A 19,913-nucleotide genomic window follows, 5' to 3' on the forward strand; every position below is an offset into this window, starting at 1 on the left:
TGTTGTCTTTGCTGTTTCCCACTACAGCCATGGCAGTGCCATCTTCCTCTGCTGGTTGGGACCCATTCTTAACTCCTCTGTGCCAGCAGTGCTGTTGATCGATGCCAGTTTCTTCTGTCCTTCAGTGCATAGCTGTTTTGTCTCCCGTTATTCAGCTCCATGGTGTATGTGTGCCTGCAGAGGAAGGCAGTCATGCTCCTCCTCAGGCTTTCCTGCACTGAGCTCGATGTAGCTTCTGCTCCCAGGCTACTGCTAACCCAGCTGTCTGCAGCTCAGTTCTCTGTGTGCTCATGCTGGTGTCTGTCAGCTGTGGGAAGCAGGCTCCTTGTGTTTGCAGCTCTGACCTTCAGGTTCTGTTGTCACTTGGTCTGGTGGAGCTTTGGACCCAGGCTGTGCTGGGGCCGGGCGGTGCTGCGTGCTGGGGCAGGGCAGTGCTGTGTGCTGGGGCCGGGCGGTGCTGCGTGCTGGGGCCGGGCGATGCTGCGTGCTGGGGCAGGGCAGTGCTGTGTGCTGGGGCAGGGCAGTGCTGGGGCCGGGCGGTGCTGCGTGCTGGGGCCGGGCGGTGCTGCGTGCTGGGGCCGGGCGGTGCTGCGTGCTGGGGCAGGGCAGTGCTGGGGCAGGGCTGTGCTGCATGCTGGCTCTGGGCAGTGCTGCGTGCTGGGGCCGGGCGGTGCTGTGTGCTGGGGCAGGGCAGTGCTGGGGCCGGGCGGTGCTGCATGCTGGCTCTGGGCAGTGCTGCGTGCTGGGGCCGGGCGGTGCTGCCTGCTGGGGCCGGGCAGTGCTGTCTGCTGGGGCCGGGCTGTGCTGCATGCTGGCTCTGGGCAGTGCTGCGTGCTGGTCCTGAGCAGCAGGTCCAATGAAGGGCAAGGAAGCTGCTGAGGGGCTTGGGGAGCAGGTCTGGTGAGGAGATGCTACGGGAGCTGGGGGTGTTTAGCCTGGAGAAGAGGAGGCTGAGAGATCTTCTGGCTCTCTACAGCTCCCCGAAAGGAGGCTGGAGTGAGGCTGGTGTTGGCCTCTTCTCCCACGTGACTAATGACAGGACAAGAGGAAATGAACTCAAGTTGTCCCAGGGGAGGGTTTGATTGCAGATGAGAAAAAATTTCTTTGAGGCAAGAATGGTCAGGGATTGGAACAGGCTGCACAGGGAGGTGGTGGAGTCACCATGGAGGTGTTCAAGAAAGGAGTAGGTGTGGCACTATGGGTCATGCTCTAATGCTCAGGGAGGTGTTGGGTAGGAGGTTGGACTTGACCTTAGAGGGCTTTTCCAACCTTGATGATTCTATGGTCCTGGATAATGTAGACTCTGCCTGTCATCATCTTAGCTCCCTGTTTATCTCCAGAGCTCCTTTTAACACCACAATTCTTCCTTCTGTATTCAAACTTAATTTTGCCTGCAGGCTTTTAGCAGTGAAGGGGTTCTTGAGCCAAACACCTCTGAGCAGCCATGCTGCAGCACACGTCTGCTTGGTCCCTGGTAAATAGGAACCAAACATTCTTCCTCAGAGTACCTCCTGAGCAGGTTCTTGTTGAAGCTCTGGGTTTAGTGGTACATTGGAGTGGGGATCCCCAGTTCATAGGATCACAGAAGGGTAGGGGTTGGAGGGGACCTCCAGAGCTCATCCAGTCCAACCCCCTGCCAGAGCAGGGGCACCCAGGGCAGGGCACACAGAACACATCCAGGTGGATTTGGAAAGTCTCCAGAGAAGTAGACTCCACAACCTCTCTGGGCTGCCTGCTCCAGGGCTTCAGCATCCTCCCAGTGACAAAGTTTCTCCTGTTCCCATGGCACCTCCTCTGCTCCAGCTTGCCCCCAGTGCCCCTTGTGCTGTCCTTGGACATCCCTGAGCCAGAGCCTGGCTCTGCACATCTTTATCCCCAGCAATGGGGGCACCCCTCAGGCTCCTCTGCTCCAGGCTCCAAGCCCCAGCTCGCTCATCCCCCTGGGTGCTGTCCCACCAGCCTGCCTGCTGTGTGCTCTGAGGGATGCAGAAATGTTTCTCCCCAGCTCCTCTGCCATCAGCTGCCCAGCTCTGGAGCAGCCAGCAAGTTTCTGTGCTTGTGCTGGCTGTGGTGCTCAGAGTGTTCACTGCTCACCCTTTGCCCCAGCAGTGCTTTGCTTGGTTTGAAGGTCAGGAGGAGAAGAGGTGAGGTTGGGTGTGTGTGAAAACACCCAGATAAGGCAGCTCTGCTCTCTTGAGCTGCCCTCCCTGCAGTGCCACACCAGCTCAGGCCAATGGTTCTGTGGAGGAAGACCTCAATCCATGCAACTTTGGGAAGAGAAGTCTGGGGGAGATCAGGTGTTCTGGTGACTGCTGTTGAGAAGCTTTGTTCTCCAGGATGACTTTCACCTTGTCACTGGAATGTGTCAGCACCACTGAGCCTCCTGGCGTGGGGGTCTCATGGTGGGCAGCAGCTCAGCAGCAGGAGTGGAGGCAGTGCTGCTGCTGTGTCATGAGCAAGCTGCTCCAGTGGGAGGTGTCCCTGCCCGTGGCAGGGGGGTTGGGACTGGATGGTCTCTAAGGTCCCTCCCAAGCCAAGCCATTCTCTGATAAATCCAGAGGTGGGGTCCTGAACCCCTGTCTTGCAGCATGAGATTGAGCAGTGCCTTGTGTGTTCTCCTCTCCCTCCTGGAGCACAGGAGGAGCATCAGGGCAGGCCCTGCATGGACACAGGTTTAGCAGGGGATGCTGCATGACTGCTGGTGGCTGCCTCCAGCTGAGGGTGCCTTAGGATGCAGTGTGGAGTCACCTCTCCAGAACTTCACTGTCCTTGGAGTCTCCTCCTTGCAGAAACCAGAACAATGACTGGAGGCAGGGAGGACTTCTGCTGCCTGAAGCCCAACCTATCAATATTGTGGACACAGGCTGCAACCTGTGAAGATGTATCTGGGTCACCTTCAAACTGGGTGTGACAGCAGTGTCACTGCAGCAGATGGCTTTTGCTGTCAGCCCAGGATCTGCTCTGCTGGCTTGCAGAGCTAAACTCTACCTTGCCTTGCCTAGTTGCTAGTAACCTGTCAGACAGCTTCAGAGGAGCTGTGGGAGTGTTCTGGAGGATTCCTTAGAAACACTCTTCTGGATTTTGTCCTCTGTCCCTGACGTGTGGTGTGCAAGGGCAGGCAGAGAGGGCAGAGGGTGCAGGGCTCTGGGTGTCCTGGGAAGCTGGTCAGGCCCACCACAGGCATGAGGCAGCCCACCAGGCTCTGGTGTTACAGCTCTGGGCTGGTGTGTTCATGCCAGAAGAACTGACTCAGGAGCAGCCAGTGCCTAGATCCTGGCTGACAAACAGCCAGCCAGCCAGCCAGCCATCCCTGTGGGCAGCAGTGCTGGGGATGCCAGCTCTGGGTTGAAGAGAGGGGAGCAGTGTGTTCCTCCTCCTGGCCTGGATTCTCTCCAGACAGCATCACCTTTTGCATGACCACATCTCCTCAGGTTGTCCCTCACATGTCCTGTGTCCATCCAGTGACCTTTCCTTGCACCAGGTTTATGATGTTCCAAACATAACAGGGCAGGGATTGTCCCCTTGTACTGGGCACTGGCAAGGCCACATTTAAAATCCTCTGCTGCTGCAGAGGCTGCAGTGTCACCTCAGGTGTCAGCGAGGGAGGGTTTGCCAGGGGTCTGTCCTGTGCTGGGGCTTGCAGCAGGAGGCCTTGGAGCAGGGTTTGAAGCACGTTCAGAGCAGAGCTGGCACCTCCCTGGGCCCAGGCAGGAAGGCCAGGAGGGGCTGGCAGCTCTGCTGGGCACTCACTGCTGGTGTGTGGGAAGCAGTTTGTCAGGGAGGATTAAACCTGCATCTACAAAAGGCTTAATCCAGCAGCTCTGTGCTCCAGAAATAGCCCCCTAATGCCTTCAGCAGGGCATGCCCTTCACAGAGCTCTCCCCTGGCAAGTGGGGGCAGAAACCAGGCTGTGGGGCAGTGCCCAGAGGTGGGGAAGCTCCACGGGCAGGCTGTGTGCTTCAGCAGGGCACTGGTGCTCAGGAGAGCACAGAGTTGCTCATGGAGGGGTGAGTGCAGGAATGGTTCATGGAGCCTCTTGCTGCACTTCACATCCAGGTAGGGGAATGTTCAGGGCTGGCAGTGGAGTCCTTTTGGCACATGTCAGGGGCCACTGAGCATTGTTCAGGGAGAATGTTCCACCAGGCCTGCTCTAAGGAACAGCTACTGCAGGAGAGTTGGTGGAACACTGCAACAGGCTGCCCAGGGAGGTGGTTGAGGCCCCATCCCTGGAAACATTCAAGGTGAGACTTGACAGCCTGGCTGAGCCTGGGCAGCCTGATCTAGTGGAGGATGTCCCTGCTGACTGCAGGGTGCTGGACTGGATGAGCTTTGGAGGTCCCTTCCAACCCAGAGCATTCCGTGGTAATTGCAGCCTGGCACAGAAGGGTGGTTAGAGCTGCAGGGCAGCCCTGCCTCAGCCCCCCATGAGGATGGATTTTCTGTGATTCTTCTCTCAAATGGCTCAGAGGGGCAGAAAGGTTGTGCAGGTTTGGGCAGGGACACCTCCCACCAGCCCAGGCTGCTCAAGGCCTCATCCAGCCTGGCCTTCAACACCTCCAGGGAGGGGACAGCCACAGCCTCCCTGGGCAACCTGTGCCAGGGTCTCACCACCCTCACTCTAAACAATTCCTTCCTCATCTCCAGTCTCGATCTCCCCTCTCCCAGCTCACAGCCATTCTCCCTCCTTCTGTCACTCCCAGCCCTTGTCACAAGTCCCTCCCCAGCTCTCCTGGAGCCCCTTCAGGTACCTGTGGTGTTAACCCCAGGGAAATTACTGTGGTGTGTGCCTTAGGATCAAGGCTCTTCTTCCTCCCATGCCTGGGATTTCAGGATGTCTTAGGAGAAAATCCACTTGGAATTGCCCTCAGCAAGAGGCTGGCACTGACAGAAAGCTTCTGCACTGCCTGCAAATTGGAGTCTGCCAAAGCAAATGGTTGAGCTTGGATGCTAAAAATACCACCCTGGGGGGGCATGTTCAGCTTTCCTGCAGATGAGGTTGTCTCAGTGGAGCTAATGATGGAGACATCCTGTCCTTTCCAGCCTTTTCTCCACCTCTGGAGGCATTCTGAGTCCATTTCCATCTTTCAGCCATTATTTTGTGGAATAATTCTGCAGAAGCAATTAAAGGAGGGGGATGTGGGATGGGGCCAAGGTGCCTCTGCCCCACTCCCCTGATATGCTGCCTTGTTATGGGAGGGGGTAGCCTGGGCTGAGAGTGGTGGGATTTGGCTATTTGGCTACTAAATTGATGAGTAATAGTGGAGGGGAAAGAACTGAGCAGATAGCCTTGAACTGGGATTGCTCCTTTGAGCTCAGGAGAAGAGAGGAGGAGGGAGGACAGAGCCTCAGAACTGGCTGAGTAATGGTAGCTTTTGTAATGGGCTGGAACTGACCATGAAACTTCCCTGGGTCACAGAGTGTTATAGGTTGGAAGGCACCTCCAGGGATCAGCCAGTCCAACCCACCTGCCAGAGCAGCATCACCCAGGGCAGGTCACACAGGAACACATCCAGAGAGGAGGACTCCACAACCCCCCTGGGCAGCCTGCTGCAGAGCTCCAGCACCCTCACAGCAAAGAAATTTCTCCTCATGTTGAGGTGGAACCCCCTGGGCTCCAGCTTGTCCCTGCTGTTCCTTGTCCTATCACTGAGCACCACTGACAAGAGCCTGAGCCTGGCACCTTCATCCTGACCCCCAGCCCTCAGGTAGACATCAATCCTCTCCAGACTGAACAGCCCCAAGCAGAGATGTTCAAGTCCCTTCATCATCCTCATAATCTTGTGGTTGGACTCTCTCCAGCAGGTCTCTGTCTCTCTTGAAGTGAGGAGCCCCAAACTGGACACAGTATTGCAGGTGTGGTCTCAGCAGGGCAGAGCAGAGGTTGGGGAGAAGCTCCCTAGACCTGCTGGGCACACTTTGCATGATGCTCCCCAGGATTCATTTCCTCCTGGTTGTTGCTGCTCTGTGGTGTTCCTACAGAACATTCTTTAGCCTGTGGTGTTTCTTTTGAGAGGCTTTAGAGAGGAGCTGGCTGAGAGCAGCCTTCCTGTGGACCTGCCTCGGAGTGCAGTGTTTGCAGGATGGATATCCAGAGAGGATGTGCTCAAATCCCACTCATCTGAGGGATGTCAGGGAACAGCCATGGAACCACAGAATTGTTTAGGCTGGGAAGGACATTTCAGATCAAGTCCAATGCTACCAAGACTGCTGCTAAACCATGATCCCAGCACCACATCTCCACAGCTTTGACACTCCTTCAGGGATGGGGACTCCATCACTGCCCTGGACAGCCTGGGCCAGGCCTTGACAACCCTCAAAGGGACAAAATTATTCCTCATGTCCAACCTAAACCTCCCCTGGGGCAACTTGAGGCCATTCCTCTTCTCCTATTGCTTGTTCCTTGGGAGAAGAGCCCAACCCCCACCTGACTCCAGCCTCCTTTTAAGGGAGTTGTAGAGAGTGAGAAGGTCTCCCCTTGATCTCCTTCTCTTCAGATCTATTCCATGTCCCTATTCCACCCCTTTCCCTCCCAGTCTCTCTAACCCAGCACAGCATTCTGAGGCAGGGTCACCCAGGGCTGGGTCTGCTCTTTTTCTGGGCTGCTTTGCTTTACCAGCTTAAAGAACCCCAAATTCTGGTACTTGGCAGAATATTTGGCCTTGGGCAGGGCTCAGGGAGGCTGCATGCACACCAGGGCTGCCCAGCAAGGTCCCAGCATTCACCCTGCAGGCTTCTTCAGACCTGTGCTGGAAGATCTCAGGTGTCCTGATTCACAGAGTTTTGGGGTGCAAATATATGAGAGGAGCTTGTCAGTGGCACTGGGCTGTGCTCTGTCACTACTCAGAGACACAATCACAGGATGGTCAGGCATGGAAGGGACCTCCAAAGGTCATCCAGTCCAACCCCCTGCCATGGCCAGGGACACCTCACACCAGAGCAGGTTGCTCACAGCCACATCCAGCCTGGCCTTCAAAACCTCCAGGCATGAGGCTTCCACCACCTCCCTGGGCAACCTGTGCCAGTGTCTCACCACCCTCAGGGGAAGAACTTCTTCCTGGCATCCAATCTGAATCTCCCCACTTCTAGTTTTGCTTCACCCCCCCGAGTCCTATCCCTACCTGACACTCTACAAAGTCCCTCCCCAGCTTTCTTGGAGCCCCCTTCAGATCCTGGAAGGTCACAAGAAGGTCTCCTGGGAGCCTTCTCCTCTCCAGATTGCACAACCCCAACTCTCTCAGGCTGTCTCCAGAGCAGCTCCAGCCCTCTGCTCATCCTTGTGGCCCCTCTCTGGACACCTTCTAGCACCTCCAGATCCTTCCTGGAACAGAGGCTCCAGAACTGGACATAGAGCAACAGGTGTGGTCTCAGCAGAGAGGAGCAGAGGGGGAGAATCCCCTCCCTTGGTCTCCACTAGCTCAGGTTGCCCAGAGCCCTGTTGAGCCTGACCTTGAACCTCTGCAGGGATGGGACTCCCAAGCACCTCCCTGGGCAGGCTGTGGTTTACAGAAGGTTGAGGCTGTGCTGGGGGCAGGGTCAGAGCTGTGTGTGATGTGCTCTCCTCTTCCTTTCTCTTAGCCTATGCAAGCTGCAAGATGTCCCACGGATGAGCTGTCCCTGACCAACTGTGCTGTGGTGAACGAGAAGGACTTCCCATCTGGGCAGTAAGTGTCTGCTGGAGCTGGAAGGAAATGTCAAAGTCAGGAAGGGGCCAACAAAAGGTTAATTCACCAAGCTGCTGCCTCTTTAGAGGCCAAAACACTAATTGTGCCTCTTGCTCACAGCTGGAGACACTAAAAGGACAGTGCCATTTCCTCTGAAGCATTTCTGCTCTGGGAGCTGCATCTGCTGGAGAGAAGGGCAACAAAGGTGGTGAGGGGTCTGGGGAACAGGGCTGGAGAGAAGGAAAACAAAGGTGGTGAGGGGACTGGGGAACAGGGCTGGAGAGGAGCAGCTGAAGGACCTGGGGGTGTTTAGTGTGGAGAAGAGGCTGAGAGACCTCATTGCTCTCTGCAGCTCCCTGAAAGGAGGTTGGAGCCAGGTGGGGGTTGGGCTCTTCTCCCCAAGGAACAAGGGATAGGACAAGAGGAAATGGCCTCAAGTTGCACTATGGGAGGTTTAGGTTGGACATTAGAAGAAACTTCTCAGTGATGTCCAGTGACAGGACAAGGGGCAGGGGGTGCAAGCTGGAGCAGAGGAGGTTCCATGGGAACATGAGGAGAAACTGTTCACTGGGAGGGTGCCCTGGAGCAGGCTGCCCAGAGAGGTTGTGGAGTCTCCTTCTCTAGAGAGATTCAAAACCCACCTGGATGTGTTCCTGTGTGACCCTGCTCTGGCAGGGGGTTGGACTTGATCACCTCTGGAGGTCCCTTCCAGCCCTTAACATGCTGTGATTCTGTGAAACTTCACTCAAGGGATTCTCAGCACAGGCTGCCCAGGAAGGTGGCTGAATGCCCATCCCTGGAGGGGTTTCAAAGAGGCAGAGGTGTGGTGCTGAGGGCCATGGTTTGGAAGCAGGCTTGGCAGAGTTAGAGAATGGTTGAACTGGAGGATCTTAAAGGGCTTTTCCAACTGAAGTGATTCTCTTACTCTGTCTCTGTGGCCTAATTACAGTCACTGTGTTAATGAATGACTTGAGGCTTGCTTTGATCTGCTGAAGTCCTCTGCTGGCTTAGCTGTTGCTGCTGTCACAGAGTTGGATGTTTGAGCTGTCAGGTTGGAGTCATTAGTTGTGTTTCTGAGGGCATCTTCTCAGGTTCACATCCTGCTGGGGTGCTGAGCAGTCAGTGGAAGCTCTCTCACCTTCTGGGGGGGTTCATGCACCAGAGCAGAAGGGGAAGGCAAACCGAGTGTGGGCACAACAGTTTGGATTCTTTAATGACAGTGGTGGGTGGCTGATGGGAGCTGGGTTGGGCTTTGCTGCTGGGGGCGAGGCAGCAGGCAGAGCAGCACTGCAGCTCAGCCCACACAAGGGCTGGGGTACAAGGGCAGATAATGAGCTGCCTTGCCTTGCCTGGCTTTGCTGGGGTGCCTCTCAGAGCCTGCAGGGTGGAGACTGTAGACAGAAGTCATTAACTGAAGCAGGAAGAGAGGGTCTTGTGCAGCAGAAAGTTTGGGCTTAAAAAAGGAGAGGAAATGTTCAAAGAAGATACTGAGTGGTCCTGGGTAGTGGAACCTGGGCTGGATGAGTTCTGCTGGGGTGGACAGCGAGGTGGCTGTGAACTGCAGGGTACAGGGAGGGATAGATCTGCTGGGGAGAGACCAGAGGAGGCCTCAGATGATCAGAGGGCTGCAGAACCTCTGCTATGGGGACAGGCTGAGAGAGTTGGAGCTGTTCAGGCTGGAGAAGAGAAGGCTCCAGGGAGACCTTAGAGCAGCCTTCCAGTACCTGAAGGGGCTCCAGGAGAGCTGGGGAGGGACTTTTGACAAGGGCTGGGGGTGCCAGGATGAGGGATGATGGCTTTGAGCTGGGAGAGAGGAGACTGAGACTGGAGATGAAGAAGAAATTGTTTAGAGTGAAGCTGGGGAAAGCCTGGCACAGGTTGCCCAGGCAGGCTGTGGCTGCCCCCTCCCTGGAGGTGTTCCAGGCCAGGCTGGATGAGGCCTTGAGCAAGCTGGGCTGGTGGGAGGTGTCTCTGCCCATGGCAGGGGGCTGGAACTGGAAGCTCTTGAAGGTCCCTTCCCACTCAAACCATTCTGTGACTCTGTGATGTGATTTAAATCTTGTCACCTGTGCTGCCACTCTGCCTTGCTCTACCCTGGAGAGCTGTCCTGGCCCTTCCTTCCTTAGCTGAGCTGTGATTTCCCAAGCCCAGCTTTGCTATAAAAAGCCAAAACAACCCAAACCCATCCCCTCTGAGCACAGCTGCAAGCAAGCAGCACTTCTGGAGCCACAGCAGCTTCCTGCTCCCCTCAGAGGTTGCCTTCCCCAGGCAGATTTTTCCAGAGCAGTTTCCCTGCACAGGTACCTGAGCCCTGGCTGTGCCTCCTGCATTATGCACATGTTCCTTTCCTCAAGCCTCAGTGTCCTGGAGGGACCCAGCTTGCAGGCCTGCAGCAGCTGCCTGCTCTCCTCTCCCTCCCAGAGCCCTCTTCCATGGCAGTGTGGGAAGCTCTGGGATCCTCTCCCTGATCCCTCCCTGCCCAGCAGGGCACAGCTCCTGCCATGCTGACCCCCTGAGATTGCTGCTTGTCTCTGGCAGTGGGGGCTCATCAGGACAGCAGCAAGTGCTTGGCTGTGAGCAGCTGCTGCAGAGCACTCAGGAGGTGCAGAGGCCAGAGGGAGGCAGGTGCTGAGCTGCTGCTGGGGCTGTGCTCTCCCTGCTGCACTGCAGATCCCCTGAGCTCCACTGCAGCGTGGGGCAGGCAGCAGGCTGGGCTCTGCCATCACCACCACTGCCTGCAAAGCAAAGAGCTGTGCTGTAACACTGCCACTTGGTGCCATGGTCTGGAGCTGGGGCTTTCCCCTCAGATCATGCCCAGCATGCTGCTGGAGGATCTTGTCATGCTTCATTTTGCACACCCTGGCAGCTGCAGGAGGCTGAGTCACCATCCAGTGACGCAGGAGGCCATGAGATGTGCTGCATGACTGTGGTGCTGGCCTGGGGAGCTGCAGCACCTAAACATGCTCTGACCTCCTTCTCCCTGAGGACTCCCAGTGTGCTTTGGGCAGAGAAATCCCTGCTGAGGACATGCTGAAGGGGCTGGCAGGGAGCCAGGGCAGGTCAAGTCACACAGAATCACAGTGGTAGGGCTTGGAAGGCACCTCCAGAGATCATCCAGTCCAACCCCCTGCCAGAGCAGCATCCTCCCCCTCAGTGGCATTGTTTTTGCACCGAGTACTCACTAATCACTCACAGCTTTTACAGCACCCTCCCTGCCAGCTGTTACCTGAAGAACCCTTCAGGAGCCTTGCTGAGTAATTTGCAGGGGCTGCAGACATGCCCCAGAGGAAGATCTGCCTGTGTGGTTCAGGGGCTTGCTGGCCTTACAGAGCCTGTGCTCACTCCTCGGTGCACGAACAGGTCTCTGCCATCTGTCTGAGGCTCAGCTGCTCCAGCCTGGCCTGCAGACTCCTCAGCTGACAGCTTCCTGCTCCCAGGCTGGAGCCCTCCTGAAGCCCTGTTTGGGTTCTGGTGGTTTCAGGCAATCTTTACAACATCCAGGAGCAGCAGCTTCATCTGCTGGAGCTCTTGGGGGATACCTGCCCCTGGTGACTCATTGTGCCTTTAATTATTTATGAGCAGAAGCTGTTAATGAGGTTGAGATTTCCCCCATGTGTCTCCCTGAGCTTTCCAGGCTCCTTGTGCAAATGCATTCAGTTTTTCCTGCTGCTGCCTCATTTTCAGCATTCTGAACACTGAGGTTGCTTGCAGCCTGTTGGAGTCCCAGAGTCCCAGAGTGTCTTTGGTTGGAAGAGAGCTCCAAGCTCATCCAGTCCAACCCACAGCCCAGCACTGCAAGGTCACCTCTGAACCATGGCCCTAAGCCCCAGGTCCCTGCTGCTGGAACACCCCCAGGGATGGTGACTGCAGCACTGCCCTGGGCAGCCTGTTCCAATGTTTGAGATCCCTTCCAGGGCAGAAATATTTCCTGAGCTCCAGCCTGAGCCTCCCCTGGGGCAGCTTGGAACCATTGCCTCTGCTCCTGTCCCTTGCCCCCAAGGAGCAGAGGCTGCCCCCTGCTCACTGCAACCTCCCTTCAGGGAGCTGGAGAGAGCAACGAGGTCTCCCTCAGCCTCCTCTTCCCCAGCCTCAACACCCCCAGCTCCCTCAGCCCCTCCTCATAGCCCAGGGGCTCCAGGCCCTTCTCCAGCCTCACTGCCCTGCTCTGGACAGGCTCCAGCCCCTCAGTGTCCTTCCTGCAGTGAGGGTCCAGAGCTGAACACAGCACTCGAGCTGTGGCCTCCCCAGTGCCCAGTCCAGGGGCACAATCCCTGCCCTGCTCCTGCTGCCCACACCATTGCTGCTCCAGGCCAGGCTGCTGGTGCCCTTCTTGCCCCCCTGGGCACTGCTGCCTCATCTCCAGCTGCTGTCACCCAGCACCCCCAGGTCCTTTTCTGCCTGGCAGTTCCCAGCCACTCTGCCTCCAGCCTGGAGCATTCCTGGGGCTGTTGTGACCCAAGTGCAGGACCCCTGAGGCAGGAGGAGGTGCAGAAGGAAGGAGCACATCCTGCAGCTGGAGTTCTGGGTGGCTACTGGGGATTTGTGGCCAGATCCCACTAAGAATCAAAGCAGAGCTCCACTGTTGATAAAGCCTCCTCACCCCCCATGCCATCAAGCACCAGCAGCTGCTGGAAGGGTTCTGCTGGCTCCCTGCTCTGGTGGGGTGCAGCTGGTCCTGGTTGGTGTTTCAGGCTGTGCAGGCCCCACGTTCCCTCTTGTCCTCTCCTAGCCTGTGGCTGTTCTGTGCACTGGGTGTAGCCAATGCAGAGCTGCTGCTGTGTGGGGCTGAACTCCCTGGGCAGGTGCACAGGAGGTGTGCAGAGCACATGGCAGCTGAGGCAGCCACTGCCAGGCAGGGAGGGTGGGCAGGAGCCTGGGCCTGGGCTGTTAGCAGGCTTCAGCCAGCCCTGAGCTTCTGACCATGGGGACAGGCATCTCAGCCCACATGGGTGGCCTCATGTACCCTGTGGGTAGTGAAGGTGCAGGCAGGTGTGAAGGTGTGGTGAAACCTGTTCCACCTTCTTCCCAGCAACCACACAGAGTCCCAGCATGGAGGGGTTGGAGAGGACCTCTGGGGTTGGAGAGGACCTCTGGAGATCACCACAGCAGCTTGCCCAGGGGCACAATGGCCAGAGGGGGTTGGAAGCTCTGCAGAGAAGGAGACTCCACAACCTCTCTGGGCAGCCTGCCCCAGGCCTCCAGCACCCTCACACCAAAGAATTTTCTCCTCCTGTTCCGATGGAACCTCCTGGGGTCCAGTTTGTGCCCTCTGCCCCTTGCCCTGTCCCTGGGCACCACTGAGCAGAGTCTGGTCCCAGCCTCTTGCCCCCCAGCCTTTGGCTCTTGCTGAGCATTGCTCAGATCCCCAAGGGCCTTTGCTCCTCACAGAGCTGCTCCAGACCCCTCAGCAGCTTTGTGGTCTCTGTTGGACATGTTTCATGTTCTTCCTCTGCAGGTGATGGACTCCACGAGCCTGGGGAGTGCCTGCACTGTGCTGTTGGTCTAAAGCTTTTGGCTTTTCCTTCCTAGCAGCAGATGGAAGCTGCCTCATTTCTGCTGCACCCTCATGGCAGCAGGGGCAGTGCAAAGCCCTGCTGGATGTGTACTGAGGTCCCATTCTGCTCTCTCTTGCAGACATGTTGTTGTGAAGACCTCTCCCAACCACAAGTACATTTTCACCCTCAGGACCCATCCCTCGGTCGTTCCTGGCAGCATTGCCTTCAGCTTGCCCCAGGTGGGTACCCTCTGAGTTCCTTTCACTGCAGGAGCAGCAGAACCTCTGAGGAGAGCTTCTGCCTGGGGGAGATGTCTGCAGGAGTCCTCCTCTTCTCCTCTGCCTGGAGAAGAGGAGGCTCAGGGGAGACCTTATTGCTCTCTACAACTACCTGAAGGGAGGTTGTAGCCAGGTGGGGGTTGGGCTCTGCTCCCAGGCAACCAGCACCAGAACAAGAGGACACAGTCTCAAGTTGTGCCAGGGGAGGTTTAGGCTGGAGGTGAGGAGAAAGTTCTTCACAGAGAGAGTGATTGGCCATGGGATGTGCTGCCCAGGGAGGTGGTGGAGTCACCATCCCTGGAGGTGTTCAAAAAAAGCTTGGATGTGGTCCTTGGAGCCAGGGTTTAGTTGTCAGGAGGTGTTAGGAATTAATAGGTTGGACTTGAGAATCTCTGAGGTGTTTTCCAACCTGGCTGATTCTGTGATGCTGTGAGTATCTGCTGCAGGCCTGAGTTCTGGCAGCAGCAGCCCAAGGAGACTTTTACCATGACTGAAGCAAAGTTATTCTGTGACTTTGATCTGGTTTTGGTGCTTGGTGGGCTAAAGGCAGTAGGAAATGTCTCACTTAACCCTTCCAGAGCCACCACAAACTGTGTCAGGGAGAAAAGCCTCAGCAGGCTCTGCTGTTCCTTGGGAGTGTTTATTGGCCCCTGGCTCCCCTGACCCTAGCCAGTTTGCTTTGCCATGCTGTCTTCAGGAGCTGCTGGAAGCTTTCCTGACTAGATTGAGTCATTAGTTTTAAATGAAAAGTGCATTTGTATGCCTCCAATAGATGCCACTTGTGTCCTCTTCCTGAGGTTATCCCCTATTCAGTGATGGCTGCAGTAACTAACGAGCACAATTAACTCTAAATAGAGCAGTGGATCTCATAGCCTCTGGCTCAGGGCATTGGCACAGCCTGAAAGTGCCACAGCCACCTCCACTGACTGAGCCCTTCCCTGCTCTGCTGCTCAGAGCTGCTCCAGCAGCCAGCTCTCTGTGCTGTCAACAAGAGGTTTTATCCTCCCCAGATGTCCTGCCGTAGGCTCCCAAAGGACTTTCTGCTTTTTGAGCTGTTGTTCAAACTCAGATGTGCCTGGGTGAGGGATGCTGTGGTACACAGATGTCCACTTCAGTGATGCCCACACTGCAGAGCAGCTCTCAGGAGAAGCTGTTTGCATCTCAGGGTTGAGTTTGGTAGGTTCCAATAGGGAGCTCTTCTGCTAAGGAGCTCACAGAATGCTTTGGGTTGGAAGGGACCTTAAAGCTCATCCAGCTCCAACCCCCTGCCATGGGCAGGGACACCTCCACCAGCCCAGGTTGCTCCACTGCCTGTGCATTTCCTTCTCACACTGCAGCTTCACCAGGAGGTTCCTACTGAGCTGTGCTGGTCTCCTGCCCTCCTTGCTCCATACCTGTGGGCATGAAGAGCTCTTGTGTGCTCCTTAAGCAGCTGCCAGCTCTGTTGTGCTCTTTCAGCCCCGAGGGCTGAATGGGTTGTGTTGGAAGGGACCTCAAAGCTCATCCAGCTCCAACCCCTGCCATGGGCAGGGACACCTCCCCCCAGCCCAGGTTGCTCAAGGCCTCATCCAGCCTGGCCTGGAACACCTCCAGGGAGGAGGCAGCCACAGCCTCCCTGGGCAACCTGTGCCAGGGTCTCCCAGGCCTCACTGTGAAGAATTTCTTCCTCATCTCCAGTCTCAACCTGCCCTCCTTGGTGGGTTGCCTACCTCCAACAGGTGACTGTGGCAGGAGGTGTTGCAGCTGCAGCTGAGTATTTTGAGCATTCCTGGTGCTGGGTTTGCTTTCCAGCATTCCCTGCAGCCCTGGGTGATTGCAGGCAGTGTTACACACAGTGTGTGCTCACCTTGTCTGTTCATGGCCATCATGGAGAGGTCACAGGCTCCAAGTCCTCCAAAAACATCTGTCTGAGGAGCATTCATTAAGCACACAAAGTTCTTGGCGACCTTTACTCTGTCCTAATCTTACCTCCTGGGTTTAAAACCCAAAAGCCATGACAGAGTTTGGATACAGCAGAGCCCAGAGCTCAGGAGCTGTGCAGTGATGGCAAAGCTCTTAGCAGGAGGCATCCAAATGAACACAGAGAAGATCCTGACTGAGCTTCCTAGCAGAGCTTGGACACTTCCCTTCCAGTCCTGAGCTTGGGTGCCAGGCTTCACAGGCTGAACCTGGAGGGTTTAAGCCAAGCCCAGTGCTAGCAGGAGAAGCACTGCAGCTGCTCACCATCCCTGCTCTCCTGGGCACCAGTGCCTGGCTGGCCAGGTGAAGGTGGGTTTGGGGTATCTTCAGTGCCAAGGGGAGGAGGGCATCTTCCTGGCCTTGCAGGCGAGCAGTGGAAGCTGTGAAGCCTGAGATATGGAAATATGGAAACAGGATTGGATTTTGCCTTCCTGCTCTGGGCTGTGGCTTCTACAACAGCTCCAGGTCCTTCTTGTGCTGGGGCCCCCAGAACTGGAGGCAGTGCTGCAGGTGGGGTCTGAGCAGAGCAGAGCAGAGGGGCAGAATCCCCTCCCTGTGCTGCTGCTCTCCCTGCTCTGGATGCAGCCCAGCTCTGGGCTGCCAGTGACCATTGCTGGCTCCTGGGGAGTTTGTCACCACCTGACACCCCCAAGGTCTTCGCCTCTGCACTGCTCTGGAGCCACTCCTCACCCAGCCTGGGATTGCCCTGACCCAGCTGCAGGAACCTTGCACTTGAGCTTGTTGAGCTTCATGAACAGTTTATTGTTCTTGGCTCTCTGAGGAAGTTTTGGGTTGGGTAATGCTGCACCTTGGAGCTCCTCAGAACAATTCCTCCACTGGTAGCTGTGTGTGAGCTGTGAAGTGACCTTGCAGTGTGTCACAGCCTCTCCTGGCTCCTGCCCTGCCTGCTGTGTGAGCAGCAGCTGAGCCTGCCTGGGAAATGAGCCCTGTCCAGTACAGTCACTGCTGCCTCCAAGAGGTAAGGTGAAGGAGGTTGGCCAGAAGAGCCTCCTGAGCTCAGGAGCCAGGATGATAGAAATGATCCCATGGGTTTGGTTTGCTTCCTGTTGATGTGGGGTTCTGGAAGGTCCCATTCTGCCCTTCCTTGCTGGTTCTGAGAGGCTGCTGGTGCTGAGTGTGCTGCCCAGGGCCAGCTTCCCAAGGTGTTTGTCTTCTCTCCACAGAGGAAGTGGGCCGGGCTCTCCATCGGGCAGGAGATCGAGGGTAAGTCAGCAGCAGCTCACCTGCAGGGGCCGCAGGAAGGCGAGGTGGGGGCTCCAGGCTGAAGAGAACTCAACTGCAAACCCCAGGGCTCTGCCAGGGAGAGGTTTTTCCAGGGAGAGGTTTTTCCAGGGAGAGGTTTTTCCAGGGAGAGGTTTTCCATGGAGAGGTTTTTCCAGGGAGAGGTTTTCCATGGAGAGGTTTTTCCATGGAGAGGTTTTTCCAGGGAGAGGTTTTTCTGTGAAGAGGTTTTTCATGGAGAGGTTTTTCCACGGAGAGGGTTTTCATGGAGAGGGTTTTCCATGGAGAGGTTTTTCATGGAGAAGTTTTTCCACGGAGAGGGTTTTCATGGAGAGGGTTTTCCATGGAGAGGTTTTTCATGGAGAGGGTTTTCCATGGAGAGGTTTTTCATGGAGAAGTTTTTTCATAAAGAGGTTTTCCACGGAGAGGTTTTTCCACTGAGAAGTTTCCCACAGAGAGTTTTTTTGTTCCATGGAGAGGTTTTCCTTGGGGAGTTTTTTTTTTCCATGGAGAAGTTTTCATGGAGAGATTTGCTGTTTCTGATGGTGTGTGCAGGAGAAGCTAGAGCCTGCCAGGAGGAATGGATCTGTTTCATTCCTCCTTCAGAATGGCAGCAGCTGCTCTGCCAGCCCTAGGGTGTGTCTGCTGCACGGTGGGGCCCTGCCTGCAGTCTGACCCCTGCTGTTCCTCTTGAGGGCCCTGTCTGACTCCTGCTGTTGCTTTTTGGTGTCCTGTCTGACTCCTGCTGTTCCTTTTTGGTGTCCTGTCTGACTCCTGCTGTTGCTTTTTGGGCTCCTGTCTGACTCCTGCTGTTCCTTTTTGGTGTCCTGTCTGACTCCTGCTGTTGCTTTTTGGGCTCCTGTCTGACTCCTGCTGTTGCTTTTTGGGCTCCTGTCTGACTCCTGCTGTTCCTTTTTGGTGTCCTGTCTGACTCCTGCTGTTCCTTTTTGGTGTCCTGTCTGACTCCTGCTGTTGTTTTTTGGGGTCCTGCCTGAGTCTTGCTGTTCCTTTTTGGGGTCCTGTCTGACTCCCGCTGTTCCTTTTTGGGGCGCTACCTGCAGTCTGACTCCTGCTGTTCCTTTTTGGGGTCCCTGTCTGCAGTCTGACTCCTGCTGTTCCTTTTTGGGGTCCTGTCTGACTCCTGCTGTTCCTTTTTGGGGTCCTGTCTGACTCCTGCTGTTCCTTTTTGGGGTCCTGTCTGACTCCTGCTGTTGTTTTTTGCGTCCCTGTCTGCAGTCTGAATCCTGCTGTTCCTTTTTGGGGTCCTGTCTGAGTCTTGCTGTTCCTTTTTGGGGCCCTACCTGCAGTCTGACTCCTGCTGTTCCTTTTTGGGGCCCTGACTCCTGCTGTTGCTTTTTGGGGTTCTGTCTGAGCCCTGACTGCTGCTGCTGCTTTTTGGGGCCCTGCCTGAGCCCTCTGTTGCTGCTGTCCCTGCAGTGTCCCTGTACAGCTTCGACAAGGCCAAGCAGTGCATCGGGACCATGACCATCGAGATCGACTTCCTGCAGAAGAAGAACATCGACTCCAACCCCTACGACAGCGACAAGATGGCAGCAGAGTTCATCCAGCAGTTCAACAGCCAGGCCTTCTCTGTGGGCCAGCAGGTCAGGCTGCAGGGGAGAAGCCTGGGAGAGACCTGCCTGTGCGGAGGGGAGTCCAGCTGAGAGCCTGGGGTGGGCTGGGTGGTGAGGGGCAGCTGGCTCGGGGCCTCAGTGGCTGCTGGAGGAGAAGCTGACCCAGCCTGGCTGGCACTAGCAGCTCTGTCTCTTCCTCAGCTAAGGAAATCTGGCTGTGAGGAAAGTCCCAGGGCTCCAGACAGCTGGGATCAGCCTCCCTGTGGCCTGGGTGGTTACAGACTGACAGAATGGTTTGGGTTGGGAGGGACCTTTGAAGGGCATCTGGTCCAGTCCCCCTGCAGCCAGCAGGTTCAGCCCCAGCCAGAGCAGGTTGCTCACAGCCCCAGACAACCTTCCCTGCAGTGGTGCCAGGCATGGGGCAACTCCCACCACGCTGGGCAGCCTGGGCCAGGCTCTCCCCACCCTCACTCTAAAGAATTTCTTCCTCCTCTCAGGTTTCAATCTCCCCTCTCCCAACTCAAAGCCATTGTCCCTTGTCCTGTCACTCCCAGCCCTTATCACAAGTCCCTCCCCAGCTCTCCTGGAGCCCCTTAGGTACTGGAAGGCTGCTCTAAGGTGTCCCTGGAGCCTTCTCTTCTCCAGCTCAAGCAGCCCCAGGTCTCCAGCCTGTCCCTGTAGGGAAGGTTCTCCAGCCTCTGATCCTCTGTGTGGCCTCCAGTGGACCTGCTCCAGCAGTTCCATGTCCTTGTGCTGGAGTGGCAGGAGATGACACAGGACATTTGGCTGGGGAGAAAACGAAAGGCAAGAAGCTTTTTCTGGAGGGAGAGGGTTTCTGTGAGTGTTGCCAGTTGTCCTCAGGTTCTGCCACTTCTGCTGTGTTACTGTTAAGTGCAGGACATGGAAGGAACATGTTCATAGAATCATGGAACCAGTCAGGGTTGGAAGGGACCACAAGGCTCAGCCAGTTCCAACCCCCCTGCCATGGCCAGGGACACCTCACACTACATCAGGCTGGCCAGAGCCTCATCCAGCCTGGCCTTAGACACCTCCAGGGATGGAGCCTCAACCACCTCCCTGCACAACCCATTCCAGGCTCTCACCACTCTCATGGATAAGAACTTCTTCCTCATATCCAGCCTGAATCTCCCCACTTCCAGCTTTATTCTATCCTATCATTATCCTATTCAGTCCTATCACTACCTGATAGCCTAAAAAGTCCCTCCTCATAGAAGGGACCTCAAGGCTCACCCAGTTCCAAACCTCTGCCATGGGCAGGGATACCTCACACCACAGCAGGTTGCTCAGAGCCACATCCAGCCTGGCCTTAAAACCCTCCAGGGATGAGGCTTCCACCACCTCCCTGGGCAACCTGTGCCAGTGTCTCACCACCTTCATGGGGAGTGCCCCAGACCTGTACAGGGTGAAGGCTGCAGGGAATTGTTGGCTGCTAAACTTAATCTTCAGGGCTCTTTCTCTTCAGACCTTGGTGGCCTTGTCAAGGTCCCTCTCAGCTTTTGAATGAGGTCAGATCCCCTGCTCTGTTTTCTCTCCACAGCTGGTGTTCAGCTTCAATGACAAACTCTTTGGCCTCCTGGTGAAGGACATGGAAGCTATGGACCCCAGCATCCTCAAAGGGGAGTCTGGAGCTAACAAAAAGCAGAAGGTAGGCTCCCAGTACCCCTGCTCCTACCCTGGGCACTG

At 56.2% G+C, this 19,913-nt stretch overlaps 1 protein-coding gene across 1 annotated transcript in view; it reads left to right on the plus strand.

Annotated features, from left to right (window-relative positions):
- The window catches only part of NSF (N-ethylmaleimide sensitive factor, vesicle fusing ATPase), an 81,515-nt gene that overhangs the window by 11,053 nt on the left and 50,549 nt on the right, over positions 1-19,913 (plus strand). The window contains exons 2-6 of the mRNA XM_054396480.1: positions 7,576-7,661; positions 13,296-13,395; positions 16,578-16,617; positions 18,073-18,239; positions 19,768-19,875. Coding sequence (XP_054252455.1) covers positions 7,576-7,661; positions 13,296-13,395; positions 16,578-16,617; positions 18,073-18,239; positions 19,768-19,875 — 501 coding nt within the window. The remainder of the gene's footprint in view (positions 1-7,575; positions 7,662-13,295; positions 13,396-16,577; positions 16,618-18,072; positions 18,240-19,767; positions 19,876-19,913) is intronic.

Source organism: Indicator indicator, chromosome 37 (genome assembly GCF_027791375.1).
Source record: "Indicator indicator isolate 239-I01 chromosome 37, UM_Iind_1.1, whole genome shotgun sequence".
NCBI lineage: Eukaryota > Metazoa > Chordata > Aves > Piciformes > Indicatoridae > Indicator > Indicator indicator.